Genomic DNA, 25,162 nt, shown 5'->3' with positions numbered 1-25,162 from the left:
CCATCACATGAGACTTGTATTTTACTATTTATGATGGGATTTGAATTTAGGACATTTGAAAATTCCCTAAGTCACTTTTGTCTCTTTATAGTGAAACTCATGTGTGACTCTTTTAATTAACTGTTGATATTTTTATTTTATATTTTTTTTTATAAAATGAATAAATTATTCACCTCAAAAGAGTTCTCTGGGTTGATCCCACATCCTCTCCTTTGGTAAAAATGGAAGTTACCATTCCCTCAATTGTGAATGTTTTTATTTTATGTTTCTGACGGTGTGACAGTTTGCATGTGTAATAAGTTATTTGCTGGTTTAATTATGTTTTATAATCATATAACATTCATCTAAAATTGCTTTAAAAACCTCAAGATCTACAAATAAAAATAATAATAATAAATCATGTTAAGCACCCATGTTCACCGAAATAAAATATTCAGCTGATTGATGCCACCATTAAAATAATATCAATAATATATATTTAAAAAAATAATTATAAAACGTAGATGCTTCAGAAATTTTTTTGTTTAATTAAATCCAACACTGTTAACCCTAATTTAATAGTTTCTCATCCACTAAATAGCGTAATGATTGCGAAATGGTAACACGATTAGTCTCGCATCGGTATGAGATGGACTCCTTGTGTGCATATAAGTGGTGAGCGTCCTTCACCACTAGACCGGGTCTTTTGGTGACACGCTCTCCTCACCACTCGTGTGCATTACATTGGTGCTTTTCGTTGAGAGTCGATGTGGGGGCCCGCGACTCGTCGGGTTCGATCGGGTGTCTGGCTGCGAGAGGGTTCGACCGGAGGGTTCGACCAGTTTGGTGGGCTGCTTGGGGGTCCGAGTGAAGTGCCACAGGTGAAGTATTGTTGGTCGGGGCGCCCAGATTAGCCGGGGCCCGACGAGGCGTCGGTGTCTTTATCGGTGGGGGTAATGTAATGATTCAGAATGAGTAATGCCCTTTAGTCGCCAATTTGTATGAGATGGACTCCTTTAGTGTGCATATAAGTGGTGAGCATCCTTCACCACTAGACCGGTCTTTTGGTGACACGCTCTTCTCACCACTTGTGTGCATTACATTGGCAGGTATTTTAAAATTTTTAATTAAACCCTGTTTTCCTAGTACTAGTACTTTTGAGATATATATATATATATATATCCAATATCCATTTTTTTTATTATCCAAAATAATATATAGAATAAAAGCCTAAGTTCAAAATTAGGAGCAACTTCTTTCTGCTTGAAATAGAAATAACTTATCCATGAATAACATGGTTCCCCAATTGAAGTGTCTTATTATAAATAAATAAATAAAAATAACACAAATATATATATATATATATTCTTTGATAAACTTAGTAGCACCTCAACTGTTCCTTATCCTCCAAATGTTTTTAAGAAGGTTTGGTTTTCGCATAGGCACAAGTTTGATATGAGCTAAGCGACCATTTGAGTCTAGTGGCGTCGGGTCGCTTTGCAGTAGAGTGTTTTGCTCTCGAGTGTCGGCGTGGGCTCCCGAGTTCGATCTCCCATCTCGCGAGGTGAGGACACGGTTTGGTGGTGATGCAGCTCACACGTGTTCGTCACTGGGTTTTCGGCGTTTGTCACGCTTTCTCAGAAAAGAAAAAGAGTTTGATATGAGTCTAAGATTATTTGTTGGATATTTGGTTGAAATATAATAACCGCATCTTTAATTACAATGAATTGAATATTAACTCAATTGTTTTAAAAATCAATGAGATGTTTTTTTTTTTGAATTTTCACAAAGCAAGATTTAAAGCAAACCAAATTAAAAAAATAAATCTTGAAAATAAAAAAAATCTCGACTTGATATATATAAGTGGTCCTAATCCAGATGATCCGTCTATCAGTGCAAATCATTATCATATTTTTCAGTCTTGAGGAAACCATATAAAAATAATGTGCGACATTGTCAATGACATTGAGTAATATTTTTTTCACGAAATTATTATTATTATTATTTTTTCTAAATGGGCTCTTTTTTATTTGTTTTTTCTCTTAATATAATCATTTAGCTTGTTCCATATATCCATTTTTTAAATTTCAATTTAATATAATTTATCTACCTCATTAAAAACAAATAGTATCTCAAAAATTACATCTTTCACCGCCACCACCACCACACCACACCACAAGAATGGAATAGGAAATACTTCCAAAATAAATAAATAATAAATTAATTAGAAATGAAAATATACAGTGATTATTAGTAATTCTCTTTCCTTTTGGTCTCTCTACTCAGAAATGCTCCAAAATAGTCTCTCTACTCTTGAAAATGATTCTACTTAGTCCATTCTACTCTAGTATGTCAATTATTAACTGTATTTTTAAAAATAGAGGGACTAGATAGAAAGAGATTCAAGGTAGAGGGACTAAATTGGATCATTTTCAAAAAATAGAGAGATTAGTGAGGTGCATTTCTGAGTAAAGTGACTTAAAAAAGAGTGATAAAAGTAGATGAACCAATTCAGATATTATACCTAATTTATATATATATATATATATATATATATATATATATATTCAATAATTCAAACCCAATTATCTTGAAACACAATTCTCTTTCTCATTTCCCCTGCCGCCAACTCTCTATATATAGTACTCTCGTTCCTCTCTCGTCCTTTAAACTTGAAAAATCCCATTTTCTCTTTTCAAAACAAAAATGCCAATCATCTCCTCCGTTTCCGTTTTCCGTTTTCCATTTTCCGTTTCCCGCCCTCTTCTTCTACCCTTCTCCTCCTCATCCTCCTCCCTCTCTCCCCTCCTCCTCCTCCCCTCCTTCTCCAAACCCCTCCACCTCCACGCCCACCACCGCCGCCACCTCCTCGCCGCCGCCACCACCGAGTCCCTCTAGCCTCTCATCCGACGACGAAGACCCTCCTGAAGCTCCGGAAGACTCCTCCCATGGCTTCTCTCGCTTGCAGCAGTTCGACCGCCAAGTCGCCCGAGCTCGCAAGCTCCAAGAAGAGCAATTCAAGAAGGATCGACCCATTTTCATCTCCGCCCTCTCCCAAGAGCTCGACCCCCCTCGAGACCCCTCCCAAGCCCCCTCCTTGGACTCCTCTGGTGACGACCTCTTCGGCGATATTGACCGTGCCATCGCCCTCAAGCGTCAGGAGTTCGTCAACCAGGGTCTCTTGCCTCCTAACCCTCCTAAGGACCCTAACGCTGATGCTTCTCCTTTGGAGGGAATCGACGAGCTCTCTGCTGAAGAGGCTGTTGATCTTGAAGAGATTCGTGAGCTCCAGGGCCTCACTGTCATCTCTGAGGATGAGCCTATTGAAGAGAACCCTATCAAGCTCCCGGATGAGCTTTCCGAAGAGGGTTCCAACGGGATGCCACTCTCGCCGTCCTTTGACCTCGATTTTGATAGTTTGGGGAAGAGCCGTGACCGGATTGTGGAGCCAAAGTTCAAGATGAGCCTTGCGGAGTTGCTGGACGAGAGCCGCGTGGTGCCTCTTGCTGTTTATGGTGATTTGGACGTGGTGATCTCTGGCATTCAGCATGATTCCAGGGAGGTGAATGCTGGAGATCTCTTCATTTGCCGTGTTGGGTCGAAGACTGATGGGCATGCGTTTCTTAGTGAAGCTGATAAACGAGGTGCTGTTGCTGTGGTTGCTGATAAAGAGATCAATTTGGATGAGACTTTGGGTTGCAAGGCACTTGTCATTGTGGAGGACACCAATGCTGTGGTTCCAGTTCTTGCTGCGTCCTTCTATGGACACCCGTCAAAGAGCTTGTCAGTGATTGGGGTTACTGGGACTAATGGGAAGACTACAACGACACACTTGGTGAAGGCAATGTATGAAGCTATGGGAGTGAGAACAGGGATGGTAGGCACATTGGGGTATTATATTCATGGAGATAACAAGTTGGAAGCTCCCAACACGACCCCAGATGCATTGGTGATGCAGAAGCTGATGGCGAAGATGGTTCATAATGGTACAGAGGCTGTTGTTATGGAGGCTTCTTCGCATGGTCTGGCATTGGGGAGGTGTGATGAGATTGATTTTGATGTTGCGGTTTTCACTAACCTCACAAGGGATCACCTTGATTTCCATGGGACTGAGGAGGAGTATATGAAGAGCAAGGGGAAGCTGTTTGCAAGGATGGTGGACCCTGAGCGGCATCGGAAGATTGTGAACATCGATGACCCGAACGCGCCTTATTTCATTGGGCAGGGGAACCCGGATGTTCCTCTTGTGACATTTGCTATGGAGAACAAGAATGCGGATGTGTACCCTCTGAAGTATGAGCTCTCGTTGTTTGAGACTCAGGTTTTAGTGAACACTCCCAAGGGCATACTGGAGATCTCCTCTGGTTTACTTGGAAGGTACAATATTTACAATATTCTTGCTGCTATAGCTGTTGGTATTGCAGTGGGTGTGCCATTGGAGGACATTGTCAGAGGGATTGAAGAGGTTGATGGAGTTCCTGGTAGATGTGAGCTCATAGATGAGGAGCAAGCCTTTGCAGTCATTGTGGACTATGCTCACACTCCGGATGCTTTGTCTAGACTTCTTGATGCTTGCAGAGAACTTGGACCAAAGAGGATTATAACTGGTATGCTTCTCCTTTAAGTCCTGCATTCATTTCCTTGAGTTTATGTACACCTCTATTTTCTTCTTTCCATGTTTTTAATTGTTATTTTTTATTTTTTTTATTACCAGGAAATAGAACTCGATTCTGCTAAAACAATATTTAAGAAATGTATGACTTGGAAAATGTTACCTTCATTTAGTCTTGACGAAGAGGCTATGATTATAGAACTCATAGTGAATGCAAGTCTAATAAGATTGAAGTGTTGGTAAAGGGAAGTTCTTATGTGTGGTCTAGTTTGAGTTGCTTAATGTATAAGAAGATTTATTTTCTATCTTCTCACTAAAAACGAACTATTTCTGCTTTATTTATTTTTTTTTTTTTATGAAATGTATTCAGTGCTCATATATTGTTAAATGTACATACTTCATTTGACTTGTTTCATCCAGTATTTGGTTGTGGGGGTGAAAGAGATAGAGGAAAGAGGCCATTGATGACAAAGATTGCAACTGATAAAAGTGATGTGGTTATTTTGACATCTGATAATCCGAGGAACGAAGATCCATGTATGTTTCTTAAGCCCATGTTATGGTTTTTTTTTTTAACTTTCTTCAAACGCTGCTCTTTTGCCTCAAGAGGATGAATATTAAGTTGATATGTAAACTAACTTTTGGTTGATGCCATCTTATTCTTGGCAAGTGGATATATTGGATGATATGCTGGCTGGTGTTGGATGGTCTATGCAAGACTACTTAAAATATGGTGAAAATGATTACTATCCGCCTCTTCCAAATGGTCACAGGCTATTTTTACATGATATCAGAAGAGTAGCTGTTCGAGCTGCAGTTGCTATGGGTGAGGAAGGTGATATCGTGGTAAGTGCCTTGTTATTCCATCCATATATTGATTTCTGAGAACTAGAAAAAAAGCATTAGAAGTTTGTACTAATTAATCTAGTGTCCCTGAGATGTTGTGGGCGAATTATATTTCCTATCATTGAGGAATTTTGCTTGTGGAGGTTTTTTTAGATTGGAAAATAACTCTGAAGTTATAGACTACTAAATTCTGAATGATTTTTCATCTTTTATTTTTTAATGTTGAATTAGAAATATGAGATTTTAGGAATTTTTGAGTATAGCAGAGGATATAAGCTGTTAGATACAGGAAAAGGTGCTGACCATCAGGGAATTTTAGAGGTTGCAACTTGTTTTAGTCAAAGAATGGTAATAAATTTTGGAACAAATGTATTCCTTCTTTTGGACTAAAATTCATGTAAAAGTATATGAGTTTAATAGCCTTGATTTTATTATGGATAGCAAAATCTAAATTTGATGTTTTTTTAATAAATTTGCCTGTTTTCATAAATTGCTGTTTGAAAAAGAAGGATCCAGCAATGCGGATATCGGCCTGGACCGTGAACCTTGTTCCTAACATCCTTTCATCTTTTCACACTGAATAATCGTTGTGCTATGATCTTGCAACCATGTAATACACTGCAGGTTGTTGCTGGGAAAGGACATGAAACATATCAGATTGAAGGTGATAAGAAAGAATTCTTTGATGATAGAGAAGAGTCCAGAGAAGCATTGCATTATGTTGATGAGCTACATCGAGCTGGGATAGACACTAGTGAATTTCCTTGGCGGTAAGCTGATTTGCTCTGCAATATTATTTTAGCATCAAATTTAGAATCTGGTGGTCCTTTCATCTATAGACCTTTCTGTTACTTATCCTCTGGTAATTATTTTTGACCAAATTTACGTCTTTCCCTTGTAGTTGCATTGATTCTCCCATACTGCTTTCTGTCCATATTGGGCGTTTTTGTTTCACATATCTTATTTGTGGTATTAGGTAGAGATGTTGCTTGAAACTGTGATGTCAAGTCATTAAATTAATTGCAAATTGGTGAAATGCCTCATTCATACTTCATTTAAGAGTTTACTTTGTTTACTTGTTTGCAGTGAAAGTCTAGGATGCCTAATATTTAAGATTTTCAGTTGCGTGCCTTGATTTTTCAATGGCATTTGTTATGCTTTTCATCTTGGATTTGACTAATGTCAAGCTCCCATTTTCGATCATGTTGCAATGTTATCATGATATTTAATAAGCATTAGTCCATGGGATCACTTTGAGCTTATCATATGCCCACACATGCATACATGATGAAACATTGATAACTGAACTCATGATAATGGTGCTATTTTTTGCACTGGTTAACAAATTGTTGAATCATCTCCTACTTGTGTGTGCAACATCAATGCTCAAATCAACTAGATCAATATAAGTTTTAGAGAAGTGTAGTTGATACTCATCTTATAACACCAGATGATTATCCACTGAATGTCTGATTATGTCTTGTTTCTATTCCACTGTTTCCTGAAAGGGATGCTTTTATCATCTAACATTAGCCCATCTCATACTCACTCCTGCGCAGGTTACCTGAGAGTCACTGATGCTATCTTCTAAGAGGATGTAGCCAGATGTATGCTAAGCATATCAGAAATTATGGCTTTATCCTCCCGCTTCTTCAAAGTTTGTGATACTGGAATGTGCGACTCCATATCATCCCTTATTCAAGTAAATTATCCATGGCAGTGTCAAGTTTTTGGTAGACATTACTATCACAGAGCTCTATGGAGGAACTGGAACAGGTACTCTCACTTTCCCATTTATAATTAATCCCAGCCATTAACTCACATCCCACCAAAACTATTATACCGGAAAATTGGTTTTTTATGTTAAAGATTGTTGCAAGTCCTATTGGAATTGATCAAAGGATAGCTTCCAAACAATCTTTATTGTTTATAATGTATCTTAGACGGTGATGCAACATAAGTCCGGTTACTTATCTCCTCCTTCAATTGCATAGGCTGATTGTGACAAATTATACACCGGAGTTTTAAGTCGCTATTTTATCCTTCATTGAAGTTCGAATTCTGTTGCTCTGTTTCCATCTTAAAGTCTATCGGCCCCCTGAAATCTATATTTATCTTGAATGCAATAGAATGAAACTTTCTGAGAATTGCAACTCTTTCTACTGATCCATTGACTTACAAAACTGATCTCTTTCTTCTCCATCTGCAGGCAATTGTCATGCAATATCAATCGTTAGCAGGCTACTACGTCGAGCGATCGGAAGTCTTCGTCTTTGCCTATTTGTACATATGAGTTAATAAGATTATTCGACCGCGGAATGAACAACCCATGCTCTTACTTGACAATGTCTTGCCCTCTCATTGTACAATTTGTTGTTCTCTTTTCTGTGTGTATCAATAATACATTGTGACCTGCCAACCATAAGTTTGTTTTTGTAATGTATTTGATTCTTCTTATCAAGATTTTGCAGCTTTCAAGCAACTTCTTATGAGCAGTGAAGTCATTGGCCATCATTTTCTTTAGAATGAATCCTCAGAAGCAGGATGACTTTGTGACTTTTTTCTTTAATTATTATTTTCTATCTGATGAAAAGTGAAGTCTTTGTTAATTGTTTCCACGCGCATTGCCCTTGGTTCCCCCATTTTTCTATTCGTAGTAGTTAATTATTTAAATAAAATATTAATATAACTAAAATTTATCTTTAATTACCACCGTTAGTCAAGAAGGATGGTAAGTTTTTTCTTTGCCAAGTAAAAGGTTTACCAACACCCTTCTCATCATTGGTTGAGGTAAGGTGTTATTTATTTATTTATTTTATTATTATTATTATTATTATTATTAAAATACCGACAAATGTCTGCCTTTATGACATATGAATGTGTGGGTTGTAACATCATTCGTGAATTAATCAAGTGGTTTTGACCGGTTAAGATAAGTAATTTATTTAGTTTATTTTTTAAAAAAATTATTCTTAATTAAAATCAATAATTCTATTTAATTTAAAATATTTTCATTTTATTAATTAAATTTAATAAATTTTTTTCTTTATTTATTAGCAGTGGATCTATGTGGTGTTTGTGTTTTTAAAAAAAAAGGCAAATCAAAGTTAGCTCACATAAGATAAGAGTATGGCCATTAATTTCACAACATATATATGGTTTTAATGTTCATCAACTTTGTTAAAAATCACAACAGAAAAACCCTCCAAAACAACTTTGAACAATTCCAACTTTTATTTTTCTTTCCTTAAATCTTATCCGTGTTGTATATAAAAATCAAGCAAATTACCACATTTATTCTTCTTTTAGTACTTCATTAGACTAATCTAATGCGTGTTAACTAAAACATTAAGGCAAGAAATATACTATATTATATTCAGCTAACTTTCGTCCGTATCTGAGACTTGAGTGCCTTCTTTGCAACGCTTTATTACATCATTTATTTAATCCCTTTTCCAACATGATAATGAAATATTATCATTAAAAAAAGAAAAAAACTTTGGATTAAAAAACAGGTTCTCAGGTACTCAAAATTGACTAAAAAGGATAGACCGCGGAAGCAACCCTTCTAAATTTAAATTAATCAAATATATAAACTATATATTTTTAAAATTAAATAATAATATTCTTCAAATGCAAACAATTGACTCGACCCGTTAACATCCAAAATTTTGGGTAGTTTATTCAATTTTAATAATTTTATGATGTCATTAGATGTAAAACAACATAAAAAAGCAATGTTTTGAAACCCGAGTAGCATGATCCGAGAAGGCTTCTGAGTCTTGAGGCAATGGTCGGACTAGGGGTCAAACCGGCCATAAATATAATATATATTTTTATAAATTTAATTATATATAAATATAAAAATAATATATTATAAATTACTATAAATTTTAAAAAATAATAATACAAAACTTCAACAAACAAATATAATTTATAAATATTAATTTAATACCCTAAATAAAATCCAACTCATAATAATCATAATAATCTAATATAATTTAAAGTACAACTCCAAATAAATAAAAATAAAATATAATAAGTAAAAAAAAATAATGCAATACAAGCTTTTAAATTTCACAATACAATCTAATAAATAAAACTTAAGAATTAAATATTATATTTTAATTCTGAACTAAATTTTATACATAACCTCCTAATACTTATATATTTATTATTTAAAATTTTAAGTTTAAACATTAATAATATAGCCAAGTTAATCTTCACCCCGGGTTTTTATATGATCCGACCCAATTGTCAAGCCGGGTCCGATTAAACCGGCCTGATCAACCGGATTTCAAAACAGTGTAAAAGCATATTAGAAATTTTTTTGAAACTTATCATTGAAAAAGAACTAAATTATAAATTTAGTGATTATATGAGGGCCTTAGTGCAAAAACACTAGAACTTTTGGTTTTTTGCCGGCCTTTGTTCTTATTAAGGTCACCCGCGCCAAAGAAAAAACCTCGAAAAACGCGAAGGTTCCGAGAGCTCGAGGTCGAGAGGGCTTCAATGGAAAGCTTCAGCGCTCGCCGGAGAGCACCAGCGGCTGTGGAAATCGAGGAGGTGACTGTGGTTGGACAAGGAGGAGACGAGGCGGTGGAGAAGAAGGTGTTTGTTGCCGTGGAGAAGGAGCTGAAGCAGGGTAAGTATAAACTCCAATGGGCGATCCAGAACTTCTCGGCAGAGGTGGTGATTGTGCTCGTTCATGTACATCGGCCCCCGCAGTGGATTCCGATCAGTATGCTTGCTCTTCTTCGTCTCTGTTTTTGTTTGTTGGTTTTGACTGTTCAAATCGCTATGTTGATTGATGGTTTTGGGGGGTTTTAGTGGTTGATTTTTGGAGAATTGGGTGGTGATTTGGATTTATTAGGAGTTTGAGCAAAGAGTGTTGAATGGTTTGGATGTTTGAGCTTTGGATGTGAGATTTCTTTTGTTAATCCAAAATAAATCCCACGTTTGAGCTCACTATAAGGAGGTGGTAAAGACCTTGCCTTTTAAGTGAGAGGTTTGACTTTTAAATCCATTGATAATGAATATCAATGAAATAGCTTTTCCACTTTCGTTTTTATTTTTTTTAAATTAAAGTCAGTAATAGTTCATTATCGGATTATTTACTCCTAAAAAAGCAGAGGTTTTGAGCTTAGAATTGTATTGGAGACCAACTCAGGGAGTTCAGATGGTGTCAGTGAGCTATGCAGATTGACCATGAAATGGAGGCATCAGGGACTAATGTCACTGAAATCATTGTGTTGGAACTATTAGATATAATCCTTGAACTTGACACATTTGCTTGAAGTTCTTATGATTCTGACATTTTTGTGATGGAGAATCTTATTCTTGAAGTTTCTTGATTGATGTTAGAATTTATGATCCACTGGCAGTATGTCCTTTGATGGTTTGACAAGCTGAACTTCTTTGCGTGTTGCATTAATATATATTTATCTGCAATAGTATTTGTTGGCTTCATAATTTTAGTAACCTTTGAGGGTTTGACAACCTGAACTCAGAGTATTGAATACTGTTGGATGGACATTGAATGAGAATGATAATATTTGTGACAATGGTACTGTAGACACAGATTATCAGGGTAGATTTTGATTAGTTGCTTATGGATCTAAGATACTTATAGTGCAAATTAGTTTTTGATGTTTCTGGTAAACAATGGCTGCCTCCTTTTGATTATCTACTCCATTTCTTCTCGTAGAATGGTTGGTTCTAGTTCATAATGAATGTCCTTTCCTTCGATCTTGATTTCAGTGGGGGCAATGTTTCCTGTAAGTCAGCTAAAAGAGCAGCAAGTTAGAGCTTATAGACAACTTGAAAGGGAGAAGACGAATGAAAGTTTAGATGAATACATGCAAGTATGCCAACAGCTAAAGGTTCATTGTGGCTACTAACCTTATGTTTTCCAATATTTCCTATATGGCATTGCATATAAATTGCTATAGTCTAAAACAATGACCAATTGGATGCTTCCTTAATATATCACTCTTTTGAAGTGAGAAGGCCTGAATTTTTTTTATTTTTTTATACTCGGTGGTGAACTTAGAAAAGATGATAATATGTAACCAATCTATTATGAATAATTACATTTCCAGGTACGAGCTGAAAAGCTTGTGATTGAGATGGATGATATTGGGAAGGGGCTGGTCGAGGTTGTTCGTCAACATAGGGTCACTAATCTTGTCATGGGAGCTGCAGCTGACAAGCACTACTCAAAGTAAGATTATGAAAATGTCAATCTAGAAACTCTTTCAGCAACGCCAGCTAGAATCTGATATACTTGATTTGAGGGATTCATCGAAAATAGTAAATTTTTATTACAAAGAATTTCATCATTGATAACCACTATTGCATTGCCCAGTGAAATTTTGTGAGATACGATAATCATTTACCAAGATTTTTATTTGATAACTTTCACTTGATTTATAACCTAAAATTGCACCTCATTCTTATAGAAACAGGTTTCCTTAGGTTGATGTTTTCATTTTGCTGATATTAGTCTGCAATTATATTTGAATATAAGCACCTTTATCTAAATATTCCCCACATTTTTTAGTTGGGTTGGTAAGTTCTTTGGACATGTATTCAAGTTCCCAGTGTGGCGCAAATGCTCAAGGGAAGATTGGTGAACCATTTCCCAAAGTTAAACCATGAAAGTGTATTCTTGTCACACACACACACACACACAAAATGTACGCTGAAATGGTGGTCTTTCTTTAGGTACTAAAATTTTCATATATGCAGGGCAAGCTTTCAGTCTTCATGCTGTCTTAGATTTAAGATGCTCCATGTACTATTGCAGCTGTGCTAATTGATTGATCTGGAAAATTATAAATATATTGACAAAAGCTCACTATTCTTTTGATTCTAAGCTCAAGCTTGAGTGAACATTGAATTTTTATTAAAAAAGTTTTTACAACATAGGAAATTGAAGGCGCTAAGGTCAAAGACTGCAATTCGTGTAAAACAAGAAGCTCATCCAACGTGCATGATATGGTTTGTCTGCAAAGGAAATCTGATCTACACAAGGTATGACTGAGCATTCTAGAATGAACCAAAGCTCTAATTGCACTTAAAAACTAGTGCCTTTCCCACAATTTGACATACTATATTATTAATTCATGCTAATAGAAATGTTAATACTACTGTGTTACATATGTTATTCTTGATTGAAGAAAATCATACAATGATCTACATTTTTTTTTAAGCATAATTAATTCGTCACACATTTACACTATTATTTTCTCATGACAACCTTGACATGTAGACTGTGAATCTGTGAAATAAACCAGAAATTGAGCAAATGTCTGAGAAATTTTTTAGCAACCTGGGCCTTTGAGTAATCTTGTTTTGTTCCCCTGGTCTCTCTCTCCCCAATTTAACTGTTTCAAACTTGACAGTTTCAGCAGAAATCATAATAGATGCGTTTATATATTATTGTATATTTGCACGGTAATCATTCAACAGCCTCTTGGCTCTTATTTGGTTTTCATAACCTTTTGATGAGTAATAACTTCATATTTTGGAACCATACTCAAACAGGGAAGGCAGTGGTGATGGATTTGGTATAGCAGAGTCACCCATGTCCAGGCCAGTCAACAAAGCATACCAGCAATTGAGCTCTTTACCTCAAGGACCAGGTGAATCAGTTGCCTGGTTTGCTAATCCTACGAAAGAGCTCTTTGGCCACAGGCCAAGCTCTGGGGATTTGTATTCAGGAGGGGAAACCTTTTCAGCATCGCCCTGTTTGTCCCCCACTCAGATATCTGTGACATTGAGCATGGAAAGAACTGAGGGCGGGAAGATAGATCCTTGGGAAACAAAATCTAGGAGGGGTTCAACAAATTCTCAGGGTTCATCATCGTCGACGAGTGATGAAGTGCTTTGCAACCCGGATTCATTGTTGCCATTTAATGAGGAAGATAATGAAGATGGATCATTGGTGCTCCAATCAGTGCCTGAATCTGATGAGGATCTTCAGTTCTTTTCTGCATCTAATGAACTGGTACGACATCTTTATGAGGTTATTGTTCTTTATTGTTCTTCATATATGCTCCTCTTATTGTTATTTTTAAAATTGTAGACTATGAAATGAATTTCTCACTAAATTTGAATTATATTCTTATTTTAGCACAAATTTGATTATCTTGTGAAACTCTAGCAAATTTTTGTTATGTGTGCTAATTCGGTTAATGTTGGGATGAGTATGACATGTTTTAAGCCGCCCATGCTTGTTGTCTTTTACTAGAACCTTAGAGCTAAAATCTGTATGAGAAAATCATCTAGTAAATTTTAGCCTTAATGAAAAAATTTGATAAATTTGCAGGAAGATGAGGTGGCAAGTGCTGAAGTATATGATAAACTTCAACGGGTTCTAAGGGAGGCAGAGAACTCAGAACGCGAGGCATATAATGAGCGATGCAGACGTCGGAAAGCCGAAGTAGAAGTGGGTCATGCTGTTAGACTAGTACGTCTTTTTCTTTTTTCATAATGAAATTTGTTTCTGCTTGACATTACATCATCTTACCAAACTGTTGAAATAACAACCATTCATGAACGTGCAAATATTCCTTGCCTAACCATCATGCAATAGGTGAGTGGTAGTGCCTCTAACTTCTGTGCGGAAGTGAGAGTTTGACTCCCTTCCAAAGCATGGATTTAGTGTGTGTGGGGTGGCTCAAAAAATAAAAAAATAAAAAAATTCCTTTCTTCCCAGCCAACAAAATTTGTAAATAGGTAGCATTGTAGTGATGTTTTTATAAAGCTGACAAAATCAGAGACATAAATGCATTATCATGGGGAAAGTTAAAAAAAAAATAAGAAGAAGAAAGAAATGAAAAGAAAGCTTGCATTTCATAAACGTATGACCAATTATTTCCATTTCTTTTCTAGGCCAAATCATCAGAGCTCCTTTATGCTAGGGAAGTGAGGAGAAAGATAGAAATTGAGGAAGAATTGGATAGAATACATCTGGAATTTGGAACATTCAAGAATCAACAAGATGTGATCTGTGAAGAACTCCAGAAGCTAAATGAGCAGAATTCAGCGTTGGAACTCCAGGTTGTTGACACAGATGACATAGTCAAGAATATTGAAGGGAAGCTATCGGTGATCCAATACTCTCTCCACTCACTCCATGAAAATAACAAAGTGCTACAAGGAGAACGAGATAATGTAGTCAGGAAAGTTAGAGAGTTACGCAGAAAGAATGAACAGAAATTGATCTCTGATGGAGCTGTAAATTTTCCATATTTTTCATGCTTGGAACTTCAAGAAGCAACTAGAGATTTTGACGTTGCTCTAAAGGTTGGAGAAGATGAATTTGAAAATGTTTACAAGGGTTGGCTTCGGAACGCAGCAGTAATAATAAAAATATTGAATCCTCAAGGCACAGAAGTACTTCCAGATTTTCTCAGAGAGGTAACAATTGTGATTCAAATTCAAGTCTAAATTCACTATGCTTGTGCTTCAATATAGATTATCAAGGATTTTCTTTTGATACTCCACTGCAGTTGAATGTTCTTTGTAGGCTGAGGCACCCAAACATTGTGGCTCTACTTGGTGCATGTCCAGAAGCCTTCACTCTTGTATACGAGTTCCTTCCTAATGGAAGTCTTGAAGATCGTCTTGTCTCGAAGAGAAACACTCCTTTCACGTGGCAAGCTCGCACACGCATTGCCACCGAGATTTGTTCAGCGCTCATATTCCTCCACTCAAGTAAACCCTACCCCGTGGTCCATGGTGACCTCAAACCTAGTAACATCCTTCTTGATGCCAACTATGTGAGCAAACTCAGTGACACTTGCATCTCCCACCTTGTTGGCAATTATGTCACTGCAAACAGCACCATCAATACCAGAATATACAGCCATAGTCATCTCAAGGACACATTTACTTACATGGACCCAGTGTTCCTTGCCACTGGGGAGCTCACGCCGTTATCTGATGTCTACTCATTTGGTGTCATATTGCTACATCTCCTGACAGGAAGACGAATGCTCGGAATTGTTAGAGAAGTGCAAGAGGCATTAGAGAAAGGTTTCCTGCATGAGATTATAGACCCTTCAGCAGGCAACTGGCCTTTTTCTCATGCCAAACAATTGGCACAAATTGGTTTGAAATGCTGTGAGATGAACCTAAAGAACCGTCCAGATCTAGCTAGTGAAGTCTGGAGTTCGCTTAATATGATGATGAAGCCTTCCCTAATGACTGTTCCATCACTTTCATTTTTGTCAGATTCAGAGGACATTCAGATACCGAGCTACTTTATCTGTCCAATTCTTCAGGTCAGCATGGTTGACATTTATCAAGCATTCGTTTATGGTTTATTCAACATGCCAGGCTTACTTTTATAAATTTTAAACTAGTTTTCAAAGTATGAGATACTAAACATCTAGATTTGAATCTCTTATTAGAAATGTAGGTTAGTAGTGATTGCTGCTTAATCCAAATCATCTCTTGTTAGTCATTTCTAATGCATAGCATGCTTACTACCTTTGAAAACAAACTATGTATGGGGAAAAAACTTAAATAACTTTGCAAATTTCAAGCTATGTTTCAATCCTGATCAGCATTACAATTTTCTTTGTATCGCATTGGACGTAGGACGTCATGAAAGATCCGCGTATCGCAGCTGATGGTTTTACTTATGAAGCCAAGGCTCTTAACGGTTGGTTCAACAGCGGCCACGATACATCGCCGATGACCAATCTGAAACTCCCTCACTGCAATCTCATCCCAAATCATGCTCTCCGATTAGCAATACGAGAATGGTTACAGCAGCAGGCATGATCTATGTATGTATATTATTCTTCATACTTCACTTCCGAAGTTCAAATTTTGTCTACTTTGTTTAGGTGATGTAATTTCTATAGTCCTTCCTGCAATCTGTAAATAGAGCTTGTTCACAATGTTAGCAAGTCCAATGTGTACATTATCAACTTAATTCCCTTACATAGGACTAATTCCAATTTTCACCTGAGTTATCAAGGAAAGAACCATATATTGTTGAAAGGGGGAAAAAGAAGACTTTTTATTTATCTTCTTTGTTCTCTTAATTTGCATTATTCTTTTTTTTGGGTGTTTTTGTTTTTCTGTTTGTATGTGTTTATTAAAAATTAAAAAAAGAAAATGTGTTAAGAGCTATTTTTGTTTTTCTGTTTGTATGTGTTTATTAGAAATTAAAAAAAAAATTAAAAGCATATCAGAGCCAGGTTTCGATCCTGGGACCTGTGGGTTATGGGCCCACCACGCTTCCGCTGCGCCACTCTGATTTTTATGTGAACATTACCCTCTATATAAATATATAATATATTAAACACAAAACCAAACACCAAAACATTCTTATTCAGTTCAATAATCCAAAACAAACACAACAACAAAAATAAATAAAAATAAAACAATCTCTCAACTCTCAAAACCAAACAAAATATACAAAATTCAAAACACATTCAAGAATCCCATCTTCATCCCTTCATCACCCTCTAAACTACAAACCATTACCAAATTAATTAAAAACCAAAAAAATAAACAGAACTCAACCAAAAACAACAACAACAACAATACTAGCTACTACACTACACCTTCATCTTCTCCCCAACACCATAATACATCTTCAAAGCTCTAGGCAAACAAACAGGCAACAAAAACCCAAACAAATTAAACATCCAAAACCCCATATTAACCATTGCCAAACCTCTCCCAACCATCAACCTCAACCCAGACCCATACTCTTCCTCCCCTTCCTCCACCTTCTTCACTTCCCTCCTCACCCACTCCGCCACCGTAAACAACCTCCTCCCATTATACATCACCTGCACAAACATCCTCATCGGCAATGAAAACCTCCTTGAAAATGTCACTCCCTCCATGAACACCTGACAAGACAAAAGAAACAAGTGTGGTGCTGCTCCTTGAATTCCATGCTTGTCTCCTTCCACAACTCCTTCAAAGATGTAGAGTATTGGGAGGAAGAGTCCGATGAGAGCTCCGGCGGAGAGGTAGAGTGAGAGAAGGAGGTTGTCGTCGGAGAAGATGGACTGAGGGTGGTGGTGAGGGGAAGGAGGGAAGGAGAAGAGAGAGAGGAAGTGGATGTAGATGAGGGAGAAGAAGGAGAAGATGACGTCGGAGGCTGGGACCATGCCGCTGGCGGAGAGGACGATGATGGCGGCGAGAGCGTTGAGTTGGCGGAAGGAGAGGAAGCGGCGGCGGAGAGTTGGTGGGTTGTGGGGTTTGGTTAGGGATGATGATAAGGAGTCGTCGGCGTTTTGCTTGTGGATTTGCTCGTTGGGTGAGGTTGGGATTGTGCCGACTCCGCCGGACATTGTTAGGGTTTCGGTGATGATGATGGTGGTGGTGGTGGTGGTTGAGGTGATGGTGTTGTGTAGGGTTTGGGAGAAGAGGAGGAGAGGAAGAGGGGGATTGCATGCATGGGAGAGTACGTGGGAGGAGAGATGGTGTGCATGGATGACACGTGGCACGTGGGAGGAGGAAGTTGGACCTGGGTTTACGGGTAGGTTGGCAGGAGACTCGCATGTGGGTTGGACTAGAGTTTAGGGTTGTTTTTTTTTTAAATTAAAATTAAAATTTTTAATTTTTAAATAGGGATGTTTTGTTATCTGTTTATTTAAAAAATATATATATATGGATTTGTGGAGACCTTATTTTCTAATTAAATAATTGAGAATTAATTTATTTATCAATGATGTTTTGGTTTTTTAATGTTGGATATATTCGTCTTCTTCTGTTGAGAAGGCAAATGTGGGTAAAATTGTATCGAGGATAAATTTTACCTCTGCGTAGGTTCAGAGATTATTTGTGTAGGTTAAGAGGTCGTGATAGGTTGCTTGTCCATATTAATTTTATAAAAAATAATTTATTATTTTCAAATAACTATTTAAATAATATAATTCATAATTATTTTTAAATATTATTAATGTTAATAAATTTTATTATTTATTGGAAAAAAATTTAATTTTAAATATGTAATTTCATTTAGAGTGTTATTACTATAAATGAGTTTGATTCAAATAGAATTATTTGGGTTTTGCATATTTATGATTAAAACTTATTTTTATAACTAATATATTAGGTGCACATTAGGTCTTTCCTGTTAACTTAATAAAATTTCTATAAAATTGAAATAATTTTACTTTTATTTTAGTTTAATAATTTTTTTGACTTTTTTGACATTAATAAAAAGTTTCAAAATCAAATGATGTAAATAATGTCACATAGGTGCAACTACTCATTATAAAAAATTTCAGTACATGATAATATTTATTTATTAATCCAATTAAGTCAACAACTCCATAAAACTAATACGGTAATGAGCTAAATTATTAATTATTGTTTTTTTTTGTCAATAATAATAATTATTATTTGATAATAATAAAACCAAATAACTTCGTTCAATCAACACATACCAAACCTTGCACCTTTTTACTGTGTCTCTCTTAAAAAACCAACCATGAGTAAAATATATATATAGAAAGCTTATGTCAAAATAATTTGAAATTTTGTTTTTTTTTTAAAAAAAAGGAAAAACCTTTATCTTAAGTCAAGCCGGCCAAAAGAACAAAGTTGTGGTGTGTATTGGTCCATAGACTCCATTGGATTCCTTTGTTGGCACATCCGTCCAAAAACAAGGACCTCACCGCCTTTCCCTTCACAACCACAAATCAATATCACCAATTATTATTATATTATATATATATATATAATAATTTTAATATTAAACTACTATTTTATATAATCATACTTTTTTTATATATATATATACATATATGAGTATTCTCTGTTATAAAATATTTTTTAATATTGTTATATCCTCACATAGGAATTTTTATTGTAATTTTTTTAGAATTTGGTTTTGTATTATATTTATATTTTAAAATATTATTTGTGTAATTTTTTATTTTAATAGATTAAAATTGAGGCCATGGACATCAATAAAAAAAAAAATCCTTTTTTTAATAAAAGAATAATGCATTAATTCTATGGATGTGATTATGCTCGGTAAGTCTAAGAAAGCTGCGCCAGGGGACCATTATGTATAATTATCCAATCAAAAAAATGCAATATAATAATAATAATAATTATAATAATTATAATTAAAAAAAAAAAGCTTCATATCATTCCATCAATTCATGTATGAGTGACTTTAAAAGAAAAAGACATAGCCTGTCAAAGTGGCACATCAATTACTAGAAAAATTCCACCTTAATTTGTGGTTGAGGATCCAATAATTGGTATTTCTTAATATTTTTCACAATAATTTATTTGGAAGCATAGCACCAATAAATTTTAATTTCTCAATTTTTATTACAAATTCAATTATTATTCTCATAAAAGGTTTTAATAGGATGTACGGGTCTCACTCACTATATAAAATTTGATTTGTAAAATTTTTATTATTAAAATTTAAAATATATTTAATATAGTAATACTAAGAGTCTGGAGGCTAACAGCTTACAATCTAATCCTTATGTCGGCCCATATGAATATATATATGTTTATTAAAAAAATATTTTTATAGTAAATTAATATGGGGACGAATATTATGATGTTGATCTTATTTTCTAAAAAGCTAATAAAAAAATTCATGCTATTTATTATTAATCTCAATATTCAAAAGTTAAAAATACTCTAATTCTATGATATTGTAATATATATAGTCTTCCATCTATGAGAGTCTGTTTGACTGGTAACTGATTTCCATGTGATATGTCCACAATGACAATACTATATTTCATATTTGCTTGCTCATTTTTTTTTTATTTATAATTAATTATGCACTGTAAAATGAAATACAAATTATTACTAACTTTATTTTGTTAATTTTATATTAAATTGGTTAAGGAGAATAAGATAAAATAATTTTTTAAGTTTGAGATACAAAACAATATTTCCATAAATTATATTTTCTAAATAGATTTTACTAAGAATTACACGATAAAAACTTAAGTGTCAACCACGCTAAACAACTATTTCCCCTAAAAACAAATTCATGAATATTCAACGAAATAATAATTGAGCTTTGGATCATTTTAAAAAATAATTAAAAAACAATATAATTCATCTCCAAAAAATCATCCAATAGTCTAACAACAAGACATTTGATTAGCATACGAAGAATTAAAAATTTAACTCCCTAAATCATAGTTATAAGAGTCAAACTGAATATTGAATTGATCAAGATGTTGGATCATTGGATAATAAATTTAATTACTAGATCAATTTGGTCAATATCAAACCAATTTAAATATTTTCAATAATTTAATATAATATAATAATTTTATTTATTTAAAATACTACTTTACTCCGAAACTACTATACATTAAAAATCTACTAGTTTATACCAATTTTTTTACTGATTCGATTATAATTTCAAAATAATTATAAAACCAAAATAATAAAACCAGAATAATTCCAATATTAATTTATTAATTACATTATCCATCTGATCCAGTCCGGTTCTAAAAACACCATCACTCAAGTTAAATAATAATAATAATAAAAAATTATGGGCGGAGTAACTATTGTCTTTCATTTTTCTTTTTTAAAAAAAACTTTTTGTCTGCATTATAAAATATAATTAAAAAAATAATAATAAAAAAATTAAAATGGTGAAGGGAGTGGGTGAAGATGCTATTTGGTGTGAAGAAAAAAGACAACACATACTCAACCGACCAAAACTATCTGTCACAATCCCCACCACCACTCCCTCCTGCCAGAACCATCTTTCCAATTCTCCATTCAATCACATTTTTATTCCCACACCTCACTCACCACCAATATTACCAAAACACACCACACACAACACACTAAACACTCATTTTTTCCTTCAAACAAAACAACCCAACCCAATCACTCTATAAAACCACCTCCATCCTCTACTTCTTCCCTTAACCACTCTTGTTGTTGTTGTTCTTCTTCTTCTTTGTGCTGCAGTAAGTTTTAGAGAGAAAGAGATGGAGGGGAAGGAAGAAGATGTGAGACTTGGAGCAAACAGGTTCTCAGAAAGGCAACCCATAGGAACAGCAGCACAGAGTCAAGACAAGGACTACAAGGAACCACCACCAGCACCTCTGTTTGAGCCTGGTGAACTTAAGTCCTGGTCCTTTTACAGGGCTGGTATTGCAGAGTTCATGGCTACTTTTCTCTTCTTGTACATCACCCTCCTCACTGTCATGGGTGTTAAGAACTCTAACAGCCAGTGCTCCACTGTTGGCATTCAGGGTATTGCTTGGGCCTTTGGTGGCATGATTTTTGCTCTTGTCTACTGCACTGCTGGTATTTCAGGTCTGTGTTTTTACTTCTTTCTCTTTCATTCATGCATCTTTTTTCTACCTCCTAGCTCTTCTTATTCTGATGATGATGAGTGTTTGTATGCAGGTGGACATATTAACCCTGCTGTGACTTTTGGGTTGTTTTTGGCAAGGAAGTTGTCCTTAACAAGGGCAGTGTTCTACATGGTGATGCAGTGTTTGGGAGCAATTTGTGGTGCTGGTGTTGTGAAAGGGTTCAAGAAAGGGCTTTATGACAGCCAAGGAGGAGGAGCTAATGTTGTGAACCCTGGGTACACAAAGGGAGATGGTCTTGGTGCTGAGATTGTTGGCACTTTTGTTCTTGTTTACACTGTGTTCTCTGCTACTGATGCTAAGAGAAATGCTAGAGACTCTCATGTTCCTCTTCTTGCTCCTTTGCCTATTGGTTTTGCTGTCTTTCTTGTTCACTTGGCTACTATTCCCATCACTGGCACTGGTATTAATCCTGCTAGAAGTCTTGGTGCTGCTATCATCTACAACAAACACCATGCTTGGAGTGATCATGTGAGGCTTTTTTTTTTTACTTAATATTTACCATAAAAATCTCAAGTTTTAATTTATTACTGATGTTTGATTAATTTACTTGTGTTTTTGTGTTTTGTCAGTGGATTTTCTGGGTTGGACCCTTCATTGGAGCTGCTCTTGCTGCTACTTACCACCAGATTGTTATCAGAGCCATTCCATTCAAGAGCAGACCTTGAGCTTGTTTTACTCTATGAAAAAAATATCTCATGTCATGTTTCTCCTACCTTAAAATTATGTATTTTTTCTTTTCTTTTCTCAGTTGTAAGCTTTGTTTGCTTGAATCTCTTGTGAGTGTATAAATTATGCTATGCTTCATCTTCTTCACCATTTCAAGTCTTAAAATATAAGTTTTCTTTATAATTAATAATAATTATATTGTGATTATTATTATTATTATATCTTCTGATTTCAAGAAGGATGGTGCAGCTAGCTAGCTGTAAAGAAGAAAAAAAGAAAAAGAGGAAAGTTAAGATGATAACATCATGAAAGTAGGGTTGGGTGAATTATGGATGAAGTTTGAAGACAAAGGTGATAAGGTTGTCAAAGTGGTACTCATGTGCTTTATGGTTGTGGGGACCTAACTTCACATGGTGTGTGAGTTGTACTCTAGTTTTTAAGGATTTGGAAGAAGGCTCTAGTGTTTTTTTAACTGAATGCTGAACTTGTATAACAAACAAACACCCTTTACCTTTAAACAGCCTATACAAAGAAGACAGCTTTTATGGCGTGCGGAAATCATGTGCTCTTCTAATTATTTGATTAATATATAATTGTGGTGAACTCTTTTGAGTTGCGTTTTAGCCAATCGGCACATGGTCTTTTGTGTTAGGATAGAGATTCTTTTGGAGCGTATGGATATTTATATAGTCGGTGTAGGGTGAGTGTGTGCTTGTATATATTTTGAAAGCTTGTGTAGAGTGGAGGCATATATATATTTGGAAAGCCTGTGTAGAGTGAGCATATGTATCTCCGGAGTGTAGAGTGAGGGCATACATATATTTAGAAAATCTATTTGTATTTGCGGCTATGTAGAGTGAGAGTATGCATATATCTAAAAAGTCTATGTAGAATGAGTGAGGGCATCTCCGGTAGTGTAGAGTAATGGTATATGTATAAGTATATTTAGAAAGACTAGTGATGGTATGAGTGAGGGCCTTGCTCCGCCCTCACACAAAATCCCCACCTCGCCCCACTCTGTAATCTGATTTTCACAAAAAAGAAAAAAAAAAAATCCCGCCCATTCAGGGATTGGGTCGTAAATTGCGGGTCAGGGTGAAAATTATCATATATAATTGATTTTATATATATATATATATATTAGAATACATCAACTATGGATGTTCGTAGAATGTCTGCAGTTGAGCATAGTACATATTAGGTAACTATAGTGAGTGTTATCCACTTTTCACTCTGTACTATTTATAAGCACAATATTATTGTTCATTACATAATGCACAACTGTTGGATTGAAATCCAATTGTTGGATTTAAATCTACAGACGTTTGTAGATGATGGATGCTCTGTATGTATACATATATACATGAGCTTTACCTAATTTTACTTAAATGCAAAATAGCATTATTGAAAAACAAATATAATTAAACAAATTAGCATAATGGGAACTTTATTTAAACGGAAGGTATGGTATAAAAGTCAATATTTGAAATCCCAACTTTCAAATGTATGAACCGGGGGTAAATTTTTCTAGTGAGCACCTAAATTTGGCCTTATATCAGTTTGAACACTAACTTTCAATTTGTATCAAAATGTACATCAAGTTTTAACTTTTAACTTCATTTCTCCAACTGAGTAATTGGGGATTTTTGGTGTATTTTTGGTGATGTAGACACCGGAAAGCTTGCATGGATGCACTGAGTTCACATCACCGACTCACCAACTCAGCCACTTAGGGTGTGTTTGTTTGACCGGATGTAAAACTACATGTAATTGGAATTACAAAATTTTTCAAAATTCAGTGTTTGTTTGTCTGAACTTAAGAATTTCAAAGTAGTTACAAATGCAGTGTAAATGGATTTTGTTAGATTTGTAACTACGCCCAAATCGGGCGTAGTTCAATCTCCTGCATTTGTAATTTAATATAGTCTCACACGTGGTATCACGTGAGATGAATGATTAAAAGATGTATATAACGGTTGTAATTTCTAATGTATTATCATTTGGTATTATTTATATTTAAAAATATATTTTAAAATCGTATGCATTGAAATATATGAAGGAATTATACAGAGATAAGATTTCCATAATAATAATAATAATAATAATAATAATAATAATAGTATAAATAAATAAAAATATTTGTGAAAATATTGAGAAGATAAAGCAATCAAATAACTTAAGTGAGATAAGAACGGAAAGATTTATATTTGAAATATAAAATATATTTAAAAGGTATACCGTGTAAATTTATTTATTTATTTATTTATTTTGAAGATATATACTTGTTATTAAATATTTAAACTTATCTTAATATTTATTTTAATATCGTCCCTGATAATATATATATATATATATATATATTTAATAATGGCCTAAGGTGGGGCAACCTCACAGGGTGTTTATATCTTAAAATACATTCAACCAAACACATGTTTTCAAAATCTAGATTTACAAATCCTTCCAAACAAACATAAAATTTTGAAATCCAGCATTTTCAATTACAGTCAACCAAACACTAGATTTGACTCTTCTGCATTTTTAACTCCAGCATTTATAACTACACTGTAATTGAAAATCTACTGCATTTTCAACTACATCTAACCAAACACTACCTTAATCAATGTGGCTTTTTTTGGTCCACATAGGATGTACATGTCAGCTTCTCTCCCATCATCCTTTTATTTTCCTC

General features: G+C 34.9%; 4 protein-coding genes and 1 non-coding gene across 7 annotated transcripts; 3 read left to right on the top strand and 2 right to left on the bottom strand.

Moving 5' to 3' along the window:
* Window positions 1-595: 595 nt before the first annotated feature.
* LOC120274712 (UDP-N-acetylmuramoyl-L-alanyl-D-glutamate--2,6-diaminopimelate ligase MurE homolog, chloroplastic) lies at window positions 596-8,008 on the top strand. Its single transcript, XM_039281245.1, has 7 exons — window positions 596-654; window positions 2,623-4,586; window positions 5,012-5,128; window positions 5,262-5,437; window positions 6,062-6,207; window positions 6,997-7,213; window positions 7,647-8,008. The coding sequence occupies exons 1-6, from the start codon at window positions 596-598 to the stop codon at window positions 7,013-7,015; spliced, it is 2,481 nt and encodes an 826-aa protein (XP_039137179.1). The 3' UTR covers window positions 7,016-7,213; window positions 7,647-8,008.
* A 1,885-nt stretch (window positions 8,009-9,893) lies between these two features.
* Window positions 9,894-16,440, top strand: LOC120280267 (U-box domain-containing protein 33-like). Of its 3 annotated transcripts, XM_039287048.1 has the most exons (9): window positions 9,894-10,178; window positions 11,198-11,319; window positions 11,539-11,660; window positions 12,368-12,472; window positions 12,986-13,448; window positions 13,770-13,910; window positions 14,336-14,863; window positions 14,956-15,729; window positions 16,049-16,440. In XM_039287048.1, the coding sequence occupies exons 1-9, from the start codon at window positions 9,950-9,952 to the stop codon at window positions 16,232-16,234; spliced, it is 2,670 nt and encodes an 889-aa protein (XP_039142982.1). In that variant the 5' UTR covers window positions 9,894-9,949; the 3' UTR covers window positions 16,235-16,440. The 3 variants fall into 3 exon arrangements, with proteins under 3 accessions (XP_039142982.1, XP_039142995.1, XP_039142990.1); XM_039287056.1 differs by lacking the exon at window positions 11,198-11,319 and having other exon boundaries at window positions 9,995-10,178; XM_039287061.1 differs by lacking the exons at window positions 11,198-11,319; window positions 11,539-11,660 and having other exon boundaries at window positions 9,988-10,178.
* A 204-nt stretch (window positions 16,441-16,644) lies between these two features.
* On the bottom strand, window positions 16,645-16,716 carry TRNAM-CAU. The gene has a single exon. It is a non-coding gene; the product is annotated as a tRNA-Met (tRNA).
* A 303-nt stretch (window positions 16,717-17,019) lies between these two features.
* On the bottom strand, window positions 17,020-17,766 carry LOC120274703. The gene has a single exon (XM_039281235.1). The coding sequence runs from the start codon at window positions 17,764-17,766 to the stop codon at window positions 17,020-17,022; it is 747 nt and encodes a 248-aa protein (XP_039137169.1).
* Window positions 17,767-21,233: 3,467 nt separating this feature from the next.
* On the top strand, window positions 21,234-22,620 carry LOC120277146 (probable aquaporin PIP1-2). The gene is made up of 3 exons (XM_039283901.1): window positions 21,234-21,745; window positions 21,839-22,275; window positions 22,377-22,620. The coding sequence occupies exons 1-3, from the start codon at window positions 21,415-21,417 to the stop codon at window positions 22,470-22,472; spliced, it is 864 nt and encodes a 287-aa protein (XP_039139835.1). The 5' UTR covers window positions 21,234-21,414; the 3' UTR covers window positions 22,473-22,620.
* The last annotated feature ends 2,542 nt before the right edge of the window (window positions 22,621-25,162 follow it).

The sequence above is a fragment of the Dioscorea cayenensis genome, chromosome 2 (assembly GCF_009730915.1).
Source record: "Dioscorea cayenensis subsp. rotundata cultivar TDr96_F1 chromosome 2, TDr96_F1_v2_PseudoChromosome.rev07_lg8_w22 25.fasta, whole genome shotgun sequence".
In the NCBI taxonomy this organism is placed as follows: domain Eukaryota; kingdom Viridiplantae; phylum Streptophyta; class Magnoliopsida; order Dioscoreales; family Dioscoreaceae; genus Dioscorea; species Dioscorea cayenensis.
The sequence above is the reverse complement of the archived record's forward strand: the minus strand, read 5'-3'. Positions and strand labels throughout refer to the sequence as shown.